Source organism: Pholcus phalangioides, unplaced genomic scaffold (genome assembly GCF_987345545.1).
Source record: "Pholcus phalangioides strain wild (caught in Gottingen) unplaced genomic scaffold, Ppha-v1.0 ptg000017l_1, whole genome shotgun sequence".
In the NCBI taxonomy this organism is placed as follows: Eukaryota; Metazoa; Arthropoda; class Arachnida; order Araneae; family Pholcidae; genus Pholcus; species Pholcus phalangioides.
The window spans coordinates 9,068,279-9,081,965 of NW_028301610.1; the positions used below are offsets into that span (position 1 = coordinate 9,068,279).

The 13,687-nt window shown below is 38.3% G+C and overlaps 1 protein-coding gene across 1 annotated transcript; it reads left to right on the forward strand.

Moving 5' to 3' along the window:
* Positions 1–1,732: 1,732 nt before the first annotated feature.
* LOC149072219 (uncharacterized) lies at positions 1,733–13,687 on the forward strand. Its single transcript, XM_089246304.1, has 8 exons — positions 1,733–1,905; positions 7,806–8,068; positions 9,044–9,129; positions 10,354–10,608; positions 10,725–10,952; positions 11,473–11,729; positions 13,037–13,294; positions 13,419–13,687. The coding sequence occupies exons 2-8, from the start codon at positions 7,845–7,847 to the stop codon at positions 13,506–13,508; spliced, it is 1,398 nt and encodes a 465-aa protein (XP_089102430.1). The 5' UTR covers positions 1,733–1,905; positions 7,806–7,844; the 3' UTR covers positions 13,509–13,687.

Consider the following 13,687-nt stretch of genomic DNA (forward strand, 5'->3'; position numbering starts at 1 on the left):
AGTTGAACCTTGCTAACCCCAAAATACCTCCTCCAAGGTTCGCAGGGTGGAAACTAGGGAAGTGTGAGGGGTTCCTAGTGTTCTAGACAATGGACAAGTGAGAACTCAAAAATTACAGTATTTCTTTATCTTTATTTGACCACTCCCAAGAAATTAATAATATTAATAAATTAATATCCCCAATAATAATAATTCTAGTCTAATTTTCTTGATCACTCATTTCTCAAATTTGCTGTCCCACCTCATTTCTCAAATTTGCTGTCCTACTTGAAGCCTCCCACGGCTTCAAGTGTTCGGTGGGACAGCAAATTTGAGAAATGAGTGATCAAGAAAATTAGACTAGAATTATTATTATTAGATTAAAAGTGCACCAAAATTTGTGTAAAACCATAAATCCGCCTCTAGGTGGAGGAACCAAAATGCAAACTTGCCTTGTGTGATAAAATCCATTCTTGTGTTTCTGGTATTATTACGGCAGGGTCGTAACTAGAGAGGGGGGCAACTGCCCCGGGCGGAAAAATTTAGGGGGCGGAAGTTTTAGGTGGGAACAAAGAACACCATATTACAAAATTATCGAATTTTAAATTTGTGGGGGAGGCAAAATAATGTTTGCCCCAGGCGGCGGAAATCCTAGTTATGGCCCTGATTACAGCCCCAGTATTATCATCGCCCCCCCCCCACCGCCTGTTTTCTCAATATTTTCGTTGTCAAGTGACAGCGTGTGGTGTCTTGACTTTTTATTATTTTATTATTCTATAAAATTTAAAATATTTATGTTTCTATATAAAAGCTTAGGCTGCCGCCCCTTACAACCTTCCACCCGGATGTAGGGCCATGGGTGGGCATTGTGCCCTCCCCCAGTCTCAAAGGTGGAGCCTACTGATCTAATGTATATGATATGAACTGACCTCATCATCCTTGTCCTGCCCCCCCCCCCCATCAATCATCATCGTGCCCCCCAGACTTTCAGGTCTATCTCCGCCTATGTGGGAGCCCCCCCCCCCCCTTGGGGAGACCGGTGACCACGAGAAGAAAATATAATCCAAAGGGTGTCAGTTGTATGATTATGTTATTTATTTATTTTGACATTTTTTGCTCGTTAATGTAAGGCCCTGTATGCATTTGAGACTCCTGATCATTGGCGTACGCAAAGGGGGGGGGGGTTTGGGGTTCTAATCTCCTCCCCCCGAGCAAAGCTTATACTGTTATTTTACAGGAAAAAAAAGTAAACCCCCTACCCCCCTCAGAAGGAAAAAAATTCTGAAACCCCCTCAAGAAAATTCTGCTTATGCCTATGCTCCTGTGATCATCTCTGGAGGGGGGGGGGCGAATGCCGTAAGATGGCCATGGCTAAAACCTGTTCAATTCTAATTTGATCCTAAATCTTGGTTTATTATCAGTTACCACATACGGTAGCTTTTCTATTATTGTTAAGAGATTAACTCAGTGTTATTTTTACAATAACTCCTGTCCATTTCTTCTTTGGACTGACGAAAAGTGATAAATTCTTATCAGTATTGTTGTGAATATATCTTTTTTTGCCGTTGTTCTGGATCTTTTGTGAATGGGGCGAATTAAGAACGGAGGGAATCGGTGGGAAGTCGATGACGTACTTATGTCAAGAGAGAAATGGTGGACAGTCTGGATCACGTGGCTTTTGTTTGAATCATCCGGAAAGAATGTCACCTCTGGTTCCCTCTTTTTCCGTTGTCATTTTATAATTTTATCAGTCAGTCTCCCTTCCGTAGTACACTCGCACTTTCAATTTTTGCTCTTGTCTACAACTGTAGTAGCCAACTCTCGCGTCGTGTTTGAGTATTCCTGCATTAAAACCAAGGAAAAATAAATCATCTATTACATTTACGGAGCACAGAGATCATCGCTTTATTCTCAATAGCTTTTAAGGTAAGTGCAATAACCAATTTTGATGTCAATTACATTTTCTGAATTCATTTGTGATAGTTCTTAACCACGTTAAGGCAACTGACCGTTCAGATGACTAATTTTTTGAAAATTGTAGAAAATGGTTTTATAAATTTATTTGAAAGAATGGTTTACACAAAATACAAAAATGTTTTATTCTTATACATGCAATAAGTAAAAACAAAATTATGGCTAATTTAAATCATTTGGAACAATGGTTTCAAAGACAACAAATAATTTTCAAACTTGTTTTTTGAAGATTTATTTTTTCGTTACTGTATTCCACGCGAAACCAAATTTCTCAAAAACTATTCAAGAAATTCTCATGAAAATTTTCAACAGCGTTTCAGATAACATTAGCTGTGCAATGAACCAGAATCTCGGCTATATATTCAGAATTTAATATTTTACAGTTTGAAAAAAAAAATAGATTTTTTTTGTGAAAATTCACACATATTGTTTCACGAAAACTACCATATCTCAGAGAATATTTTACGTATATTAAAATTTTTAGACAGAGAGACAGTTTATTGCACTGATATCATTATATATCGTCATATAGCAACATACAGTACCAAAAGTATTCGACTATATCTGTAGTTTTTTATGTACAGTGTCTGGGGTAAGTGCTGATAATAAGTTAATGTTAATAACATAAATATAAATATAAAATATCTTGAACAGAGTTATAGAAATATTACAGAAATTTCACTGGATTTCCATGTTTTATACAGTATTATGATTAAAACCTCACTATTTTAAAAAAAAGTGCCCCGCACGTGACCAGTTGCCTTAAAAGGCTCTAGCCTGTCCTGAAAAAGCATGGTAATTCGGAATTTTCTTCGAACCATTGACCTTTTGTTTGGTTCGAACAATGCGCTGGAAAAAAAACCCAACATATACAGACTGAGATAAAGCAGCAAAGAAAGCCGGAAAAATGCCTGTTAAGTGATAAAAGAGTTACGCTCAAATAAATAATACAATACAATATAAATATGAGATAAAATGATTGACATGGATGCTACTGTTTTATTTTCCTGGATAGCCCTTTATCTGTCGTCCTTGGTATATAAAGTGTCGGCCTTGACTTTTAAAGGAATGTCTTCCTGTTTTCCCTTTTACTGGAAAAAAATCAATACGAGGAGGAATGATTTTCTCCATTTTCCACTATATTAATTTCTGTGCGAAATAAATTTTCGCGTGCTAACTAGTGTTTGGCTTGATTTCTGAATAGGCGATGATTTCGAAATTTATAAGCAACATAATACACATTGGTTGACCAACCAAATATACAGTGAAACCTCGATATAACGATATTCTGCGGACCAAGAAAAAAATATCGTAGTAGAGGGATTATCGCGTTATATCGAGAGTCAGCATTATCTTTATGTGTCATCAAATTTATGCTACCCCCTCAAGCCGAGATTATAGCGTTATTTTGCAGGAAAAAACGTAGAAGCCCCTCCTTTTTGAGAAGAAAAAAAATTGAACCCTCCCCCTCGAGAAAATTCTGCTTACGCCTATGCAAATATCAATATTATTAGTCGTCCTGGGAAGAACTAAAATATATATGTGACGAATTTAAAAATATATATGTGACGAATTTAAAAATATATATGTGACGAATTTAAAAATATACTGAACGATATTTCGAGCGAAATATAAAAAAAATGGTTATAGCGGTTTCAAAATCCCCTCAAAAATATCATTGTAGTGTAAAGATTATCGTGGTAACGGATATCGTTGTAATATGAGGCGAGTTTAGCATTAGGGTATAGGTGATTCCAAACGAGATCTGAAAATAAAATATCGTTGTAGAGGGATTTATTATTATATCGAGTAGTATCGTTGTAGCGATGTTTCACTGTGTATGGCTATAGAATGTCATTTTTTTTCTTGTCCAAGGTTCCAATATTTATAAGATTCACTACTAATGTATCATTTCCATATTTATATGATTTATTACCGTTGACTAAAACCACAACATCTTTGACTATAGTCATAGGATACTACCATGGTGCCCATATCCCGGAGGAGGGCCCCCTAGGCTATGATCTTTCGTTGGCTACAAGCCAGACTTTTCACGGGTCCTTCTGTATTGAACTTATAGCGTGTAAAAAAATGATGGTAACTGCCTGGGGCTGAAGCCCTGTCAGTCCCACCCTTGTGGGGCCGTAGGTCTCGCAAATGCTTCTTCTGCCAAAGCAGTATTTTTGGGACAAGAATCTGAATTTCTCTGCTTAAAACGATGATGTTTACTTAGGGGCGAAAGGGGTTCTGGGACGACGATAGGGCTGTGCAACCCGTGTATCCACACGGGGTACCGCTATAGGAGGGGCACTTTGTTAGAAGTAAGAGAAAAAATAATTGAAGAAAAATGGTGGGAAAATGTTTTGGCATTAAAAAATTATATGCTAATTAAATGTGTTAACTATGAATGCATTGGATGGATAATTTGCAGAGAAATCTGTAATGTTTGACATTTACGCATGGCGTATACAAATTTGTCATATTTCCGGGTAGTTTTGCCGATGTGGCTTATATACTAGAGGGGCGCCGAAAAGATTTCTACACAGGTGGGGATTTTGCCTCGAGCCGACCGTGGGGAGGTCGATACAACCTGTTCATTTAAGCTGTCATGAAGTCATATTTTGGTAAACTGATAAGGTCTTTTCTTAAGAGCATCAAAGACCCCAAAGGCCATCAAAATACTGTAGTATCTCTAAGAAATTGTAACGAGATCTTATTATCACGAGGGTCCTCTCTACTTGAAGTCCCAAAGCCGTGCTCGGGTGAGCCCATGCGTTAAAATGACACTGGGGTTGACCATATTTTCTCGAGAAAAATTTTGGAAATTTTGATTCTGTACTGAAAATGGCCAATTGTCACCAAAAATGATGCCAAAAGTAAGCAAATTTGCCAATTATTGCTTAAAATGGCGGGAAATGAGATTAGTCACATAACGCAAATCACAATAAACGTTCAAAATGACAAATATGGGAAAATAGTATTTATTTTCATAGTGAAAACTATTATAATATAATTTATAAAGTTGGGAAAGTAATTTTAATTCTGATTTCAGTGAAAGTTACGCAGGCTTCGGCAGTGGTGGATTAAAGTCGGTTGAGGCTCCGGGCGCAAAAGAAAATATTGGGCCCCCTTAAATTAGAAAAAGTGAAGTTCTGGTTTTTCGGAGCCCTTAAGAAGTTGGGACCCCGGGAGCGTGCCCGTTGCGCCTGCCGTTAAATCCGCTTCTGGGCTTTGGTGAAAGTACGAAAATAACAGGACGTTTTTATAAAAGAAAAGAAACTACGATAGAGCCAAATACAGGTAGATGCAAATACAAGTAGAAATATAGGAATATCTCAGCAAATACGGGTCATATAGTCACCCTACATGAGGTAATTTCCTATGTTTTTGAGAGTTACATGGCCGCAACAAGGGCAAGGGTGACAGGGCTCTAATCCCGGGGCCCGGGTCGATTCTTATCATCTTCTGTGTGTGTCTTTCACACACTATAAATTAACCATAGAGAGGCCCGTCAAAGTTCCCATCCTAGGGGCCCAGCAGCTGGATGTGGGAGGCCATGGAGCGTTATATACGTGATTTTTTGGAATGTTACGGATCCTTTAACATCAGTGAAATGATGAACAAAGGATGAATATGAATACTGCTATGAAATAATTAGAGCCCGGATTATATGCGCTAAAAAGTGGAAAATATCCACTGAAGTGATGAAATATGCAATAAAAATGCTGAAAATTCACTCAAATTAAAGATAAATCTGCATCTAAAAATGTCGAGATATGATATGACATCAAATCAAAAATATACGCAAAAATGAAAAAAAAAGCATTTAAAAGTGCAGAAAAAGGAAGTTCATAAACATTGATAAAATATGCTGAAATGTGCATTTAAAAATGTGGAAATATGGCTTTAAAAATACCGAAACATGTATATAAGTTGAAAAATATACATTAAAAATTCTTCAGTATGCCCCATGAGAGTATCGAAAAATACACGTAAAATGAAAAATAAGCATTTATAAATGCTGAGGTTTCCGTAAAGAGGGAAAATATATGCGCAAAAATGAAAAAGACATGCATTTAAAAATGCAGAAATATGACGTAAAAATGAAAAACGTTTTCAAAAAGAAAAACATGCTATGCATTTAAAAATGCCCAAAAATATGCCCTAAAATGAACGGTACTCTAGAATAAAATATTTTCTTGAAAAAATTAAAAAAAAATTGATTAAATTTGAAGAATAAAAGGATAAAAATAATCTTGAAAACGGGCAATATGCAATTAATAGAAAAAAAATGCACTGATGCTAAAATTTCGGTGATTTTATGCAGTGACTATAAAAAGTGCTAAAATTTGCAATTGCATATGCACTTATGCATCCGGGCTCTAGTAATGATCTTTAGGGTTGAGAGCATATTTCATTCAAAACCTCAATAAATAGCAGAATGTTTTTTAAAAGTGCACATTCCAGCAGAACGAAAACCTAGTTTTAAAAATGAAATTAAACTAATTACTTTGCTATCGATTCGGGCTGTAAAATTATTCTCACATCAGTGTGGAGGAGGGGGAGGGAGGCTAATAAAATTGACCTGGGCATGTATCGTATTTCGGTAGCAGTGCGGTCATTTAATGCATACAAGGTAGAGCGCCGTCCTGGTGCGTATCCAGGGTAATACGTCGGGTGTGGGGGGAAGCAACTTTTATTTATTGATGGTCACTGCTGTCCCATAAAAACGATACAAGACAGACAAATATCCCCAATGGACTTTTGGGCATAGGTGGATACAGAAGGAGGGCAAAGGGATCGATCGTACCCACCCCCGTTCAGTGAAAAAATTGTATTATTCACATAGGCGGAAGGGCGCAGGTGGAAACTCTCTTCCCCCCTTCAGAAGACACATTCTCGGTGATTCGCCCCCTCTGTTCAAGGCGTCTGTATCTCTGTATCCACTTATGCTTTTTGGCCCACCCTCCCCACGGATCCGCGCTTGGTGACAACATCGGGACCTGGATATTGAGCCTATTCCAAAAGACTACACGACAAAAAATACTGTAGCAGGCGTAGACAGTACAGAAGCCCATGCATGACTGGAAAAAGGTTGAACCCCCCCCTCCTTCCCTCTGAACCACAGTTTGCTTCCTTTAATATGCATTCAAGTATCCAAAACTAATTATTAAGGTTTATCCAATTTCTTATATAGCATAAACGTCCAAAGTTTTGCTCAACGAATATGGAGGTTGACGGGGGGGGGGGGGGAAGAAGGGGGAATAGCCTAGTTTAGTTCATGCGCAGCGTTTAATCACCAAGGTGGTTTGACGGAACTCAGGGCCATCTTAATAGCCTCATAGGGCCCCGGCCGGAGCAATTCCTTGTGAGGTTGCCCTTACAAGTCTGAAAAGTGGATAATTGCTATGCAAGGTGACGAGAGACCCCTCCTGCACCAAGGCCCACCGGACCATACCCGGGTGAGCCCATCAGACGGCCCTGATTACTCTAGCAACCTGGAGTTATTCAATATGTATGTTAAAAAGTAGAGACGATTGTATCTTCCCCACACGCTTGGTGTTTACTGTTTTGAGTGATTATGTCAACGAGAATAGATAACAAAGCAATGTTGATATGAATAATCTAAATGCCGTCATCGAGATAACGGTGGCAGGTTACAACCGATACATTCGGAATTCAGTAAAAAAAAAAAAACGAAAAAACTAGAAAAATTTGATCGTTTTGAGATAGAAAAATTCCGTCAATAATTTCTCAGTCAGTGATGGTGCATTATTCTAATATGGTTATACAAATTGATGCTTTTCATTTGATGATTGATTTCATTCGAACGTCTACTTTCATTTTTGCAGATTTATTTAAGGACAGTTTCCGAATAAGAAACCCGAGATATGCTTTTGATGAGCCTCACACCCTCGGAAAATAGAATAAAGAGTCGTTTTAATGGACATGTAGACCTTTCATCCTCAATATTAGCGCCAAAGAGGCCACACTATGACCATAACCACCATCATCCCAATGATCAGAAGCAAGAGCAACGTTTAATTTACAGGCTCTTGAAGAGACAGTGGAGTGCCAACAAATCTTCCGTAAATGACTATAAGAGTCATACATGGTAAGTTTGATTATACAGTATTTACATCAATATTGTTTACATTCTGTAAGTGTGAAGTACGTATATATTGAATGATAAAAAAAATTTGCTATTTAAATTATTTAAAATACAGTCGACGCTCGATTTTGCGAACCTCCAATTTACGAACACGCTCTTTTTAAAAATTGGCCCTGTCCCGAACAGCATGCCATAGAGTTAATGTTAAAATCCGCTCTATTTTACGAACTCCGGTTTTTTTCGGTTATTTTATTATTCCAGCCGCCTCCGAGTTCGTTGTACTCAAAAATAAACTTTAATTCGGACGTTCCACATGTCATAAGAGAAAATAGAGGAAGAGAAAGGAGGTAGAGAAGTGTTTTGTGTGTGTTCACACCAATTTGTCATCACTAGGGTTCGGATTTTCATGACCTAAAGATGAAACGTCATTGCTGATAAGTTAAAAAACCTGAAATTCGAGTCGTTTTACCAATCAGCAACGAGTTTAATTTTTAGGTCTTAAAAATCCGAGCTCTAGTCATCACCAACATACATGTATTTTGCGAACATGTGCCAGGAACGAGGGCTCGGTTGGTTAGCTATGTTATGAAAACGCTGTTTATTCACGATTTTAGTGAACATTACAAATTTAAATAAGCATCTTTAAAAAAATGACTAAACTAAAAATACAAAAAATGTCCTGTTAAACGGGACACAAGTGGTCCGTCGAATTGTTTCAGACATTTTACTGGTCCTTGGGTTCAGAAAGGTTGAGAAACGCTGGGGTAAAAAAGAACATCATTTAGTATTTAACTCAATTTAGCAAATTTTGTCACTCTTGCATCTCTTTGCTTTTCTGACCTCCTTCTATAAAATATTAGTATTTTTATATATATTATCCATAAGTGTAAAATACGCATATTATGAATGTGATAAAAAAAAATTTGCTACTTAAATTGTTTAAAGATTTTTATGGACCGTGTTTTACTTTCTTTGAAGTTCTTTACACCGGCGACTTTCCAGTCCCACTCTTGAGAATACGGATTCCAATATGGAAATGTCGATGCCCGTGAAAAACAACACGAGTAAGTCCCGATTTATATATTTCACACTTATATGCAATAGTATCTCGAGAAACGAGTTTAATTCGTTCCTGGAAATGGTACTCGTATCATGAAAAGCTCGTTATCTCAAAATAAAATTTTCTTTAAAATAATGGAGATCTCTTTCATCCAGCCAAGACCGCACTCGTGTCAAACCTGGTCCAATAGTCATTCGCAAATATTTGCTTCCAATATTTGCCTTCCCCTGATACAAAGAAGAAGCAGAGGCATAGGCTGGCTACACACTGGCCCAGCTTTGGCCCAATGTTTTTTGGCGAATATTTTGATTTCAGAACACTCTCTATAGCCCCGTTTACATGGGGAAAGGAAAATCCGGTATCATTCGCTCCGCAACAAGGAAAAATCGTAAAGGATTATGGGAGGGGGGTATGCACTGCAAAAATCCTCGTAGAAGAGGGTGTAAATATTTGCTCAGCTATTCTTGCGAAGGAAAAAAAGTGGTTAAGCAGGTGCCAGAACTCCCAATGCGACCGCAATGTTGTACATGTAAATGGGGCTTATGTTCCGATTGTTGGCGTTCTTCAACCAATATGTGGCCATACGGATCGAAATATCGGGACATTTGACGATCATTGCCAATGGTAGAGCGGCCACACTACTTACTCATAACCCACCTTGGAACGTATTGGGCCATCCTTGACACGAGTATGCCCTGGCTTCATTCCAAAAAATTCGTAGTTATAAAAATCATTTCGTATGGGTCAGTCAGTACCGCATTAACGTAAAGGGCTCAGGAGCCCCGAAATGGTTTTCACACTGGGCCCTGCATCTGATAAGAGCGTCCCTGTCTAAGGGTGTGAAGATAGTGCTTCCGTATTTCAGATTCTCGAAACCCGCGTGGTCTCCGATTGGTTAAACCCAAATTTCAACTTTTTTTTTACTTGAAATTCGGGTTTTTAACCAATCGGAGACGACGTGGGTTTCCAGAATCTGAAATACGGACGCAATATGTTCACACCCTTAGGCACTAATTGCACAGATTATCCAGTTACACCTATTAGTACTGGGTTTGGACTTGGTGCAGGAGATTCTGTTTTCTGAGTTAAATATTGGGGTTTGCTCAGCTCCGTGCTACAAAATACCGTAAGTGCTCGAGCACCCGCACTATTATAATTATACCATGATGCACTTTATAACAAAATAATGGGCTTTTCAAAATAGGTTACCACACAGCTTTGTTTACAGGCTCGGCTTCACGAACTCCGAAGCGGAGTCTATCGCTGATGTTCTGGAGAAGTGGAGACTACGAAGACAACGTGGACTTATGTACGTTGTTACAGAAAATTGATATCACCTGCGCAAAAGACATTGGAAATTTCAGCGAGATTGTCAAAAGGAGGATCACTAAGAAGAATCTATCGCCCACTGGAGCTGCTGAATATATCCAAAGCATTTATCGGGCGCTTCATTTGCGACTAAGGAGAGGCATCACTTTTCAAGGTAATTCCCAGCATACTTGAGAAATTTCTGGTACCCAGATAAGAAATATGTACACTATATGCATACCTTTTTTTAATAGAAAGTTTTTAATGGGAATCTATATTATTATCATTTAGATCTCACCGAATCCAGGGCCGAGTCAGTGATGAAAAATTTCGAGGAATTTTTTATGCGAAACATTTACGATGACATATTCGCGCAGATATCCATCGAAGAGCGCATTGCTGATAATGCCCTTTCTGAACGTATCGAATCTCTGCACTGGGTGGAACCGAGTCATTTGGCAGCTAAAATTGATTATACTGATGCCAGAGTCACAGAACTTTTGGATAAAGCTATACTAGGTATGCATTGATTCTCTTATTATTCCCTCTTCATTTATTACTATATACCAATTTTCTCGATAAAGCACTTAACATGCTGTTCAGGATAATGTCTCACACGAATCTTTGATTTGACCGGAGGATGAAACAAAATGCAGGACGTCCCAGATTTATTCCGCAGAACAGCTATTTACACGTATTTACAAGCAGAGATCTTGACGGAACGTGACCTAAAAATAGCGAGCGCGATCTACAGAGATCAGATCTTGTCTTCCGACTAAAACTTTACAATTACTTAGTTTCGCAAAAGCGGCGCTACTTATAAAGAAAAATTAAACCTAGAATAATCTCGATGATTCGCATGACATCTTTACATTTCTTGTTTGGCATCATCTCACATTGCTGAATTGGAGCTGTCGCCAACTTGGCGGTATATACAGGAAATTGTATCACCGATTATTTACAGGTGAAAAATGACATAATACATGATAAATAATGATTATTTACATAATTTTCGTAACAATATGTTTTTCACCTCTAGATATAACAGCAATGACCTTCATGGAGTCAGCTGTTGAAAAACTCAGCTCCATCATGAACTGTAGTAAGAGGATTTTTCAACTGCTTCGATTACGCAAAGATGCAACGGAGAGCGCTGATGATTTCTTGCCCATGATGGTATATATTGTGCTTCAGTCTAACCCACCGCTCTTGCCATCTAATATTCGCTACATACTCCAGTTTGGAGATTCCGAGAAATTCATGACTGGAGAGGAAGGATACTACTTTACGCATTTGGTAGGTTCAATTTATTTCATCATTTCTTTGTTTTGTTTGCACCAGCTATGTAGTCGCCAAGTGGACAGGCAAATCTAAACTGTCTAATTAGAGGATCGGGATGACGGCCGAGCGCGACAGAATATGGTGAAAGTAACGAACGTTTCATTCTTGTATATTGACTGTTACGTCATTTAAGCCGGCATCCCACGACGTCTGGAACCAGCCGCATGTTAGGGAAAGATAATAAAAAGTCTTTGTTCGACATAAACCGCTTCCGACAACCGCAACCGGAGCGAAGAAAATGTCATACTTGTTCGGAAATTTCAAAGGAAGACGCTTGGAGGGGGGGGGGGAGAGAATAAAATTTGGAGAGTGTCTAATAGGTTCAACATGTTAGATGTAGGACAATCTCTCGTTTATCTTCGCCTCTATCGTTTTTTGACACCTTATTTTGTTTGGCTAACTTTTTACCCATATTTTTTAGTTGCACTTATATTTTTGTCAGGCGACCGTGTGGACCAGTTTGCTGAAGGTCTATGCATATTTATTGTCATGTAATAAAATATGGAGTGGAGTAATGATATAATTTTTGAGTTTTTGGATCTATAAAAGAACCCACCATATGGGATACCAGAAATGACGATCATAAGGACAGGTTTAAAGCGTACGACGCCTGGAAAAGAATCCAAAGTAGAGTTTAAGTTTGGACGTTTGAGTGGATGATTTGAAGGAAAAAAAAATGCTTATGAAAACGTACCGAAAACTTGATGGGAAGGTGAAAAAAAGTTACGGGTGCTGGGAGGCAATTAACAGCATAATACGCAGCAGCGGAAATGAGCAATCTTCCTCGCTATCCATTTCGAAATGTTTGAATGTTCCCTGTTGTTGGCTAGACGTGTCTTCCCGTTCCGTCATTATTCTATGCCCTTTGAAAGCCATAAAAATGATTGCTTCCCCGAGGCCCGTAGACGACGCTTGGTTCTAGACATTGTGGGATCCGGGGTTTAGTGCTGCCTTTGAAAATGGCACCCAGAAGTGCCGTAACGAGCAGGTTTTTTTAAATTCTTTTATTATTTGTCTTAAAAACGTTGTTTGAATTGTTAATTTATTAGTGTTATAAGCAAAGTGCAACATATATATATATATAAAGTTACATATATTGTTCAATTTGTTCTTATCACTTAACCATGTCTATTGATTGATTTTCAATACACAGAGGGAATGAACTTTACGTATTTTTACAAGACATGCTTTTTATATATATAATCACCTCTATAATAATTTTTTCCCTCATGAATACATATTCATTATTATGCATTTTTCAGTGTTCTGCCGTCTCATTCATCGAAAACGTTTCTGGACGCTTACTTGGTATCACGGAGGAAGAGTTCCAGCGTTTTATGAAAGAAGAATCTGATGAATCTCAAGCCTCGCATCTACCAAAACACCCATCGAGACGTCGCTTGTCACAATACGTTTGCAAAGCGTACCACAGAGCCGCAGAAATCCGGGCAGCTCAACAAAGGCAAGAGACACTTCGGGAACGCTCGACGTCCCTTCAAGTGGAAATGATTCAGTTAAAGGTAAGTCACTTCATTTTAACAGAACTGCAGATACACAGTAAGACACGTGTGTAACAAGTTTTCGAATTATTGAGAAAAGTCTCTCTCTCTCTCATGAGAATGATTCATCTCCAATCTCTTTCAGGAGGAAATATTATTATCAAAGTCTCGACCATCAAAACTCAAACAGCTAGAAGATGAAGGAATGGTGAGCATTACCGAAAAACGCCTTTGAAGATGTATCTGCGGCCTGAAGCCAAAGAAACGGTTTGGTATCTCCAAATTGACTGTGATAGCATTCCTAAAAGAAGTTCATTTTGCTTCCATTCCAAGACTTTGCATGTAGATAACGTCCATGTAAATAATGTCCTTTGCCCATGAGGATCTTATTAAACGTATAACATTTGTATCCTC

Coding starts and splice junctions, on each gene's coding strand:
- LOC149072219 (XM_089246304.1), top strand. CDS start 7,845: ATGCTTTTGATGAGCCTCACACCCTCGGAAAATAGAATAAAGAGTCGT. Junction 9,130..10,353: donor GCCCGTGAAAAACAACACGA/GTAAGTCCCGAT, acceptor CTTTGTTTACAG/GCTCGGCTTCACGAACTCCG. Junction 10,953..11,472: donor TTTGGATAAAGCTATACTAG/GTATGCATTGAT, acceptor TTTCACCTCTAG/ATATAACAGCAATGACCTTC.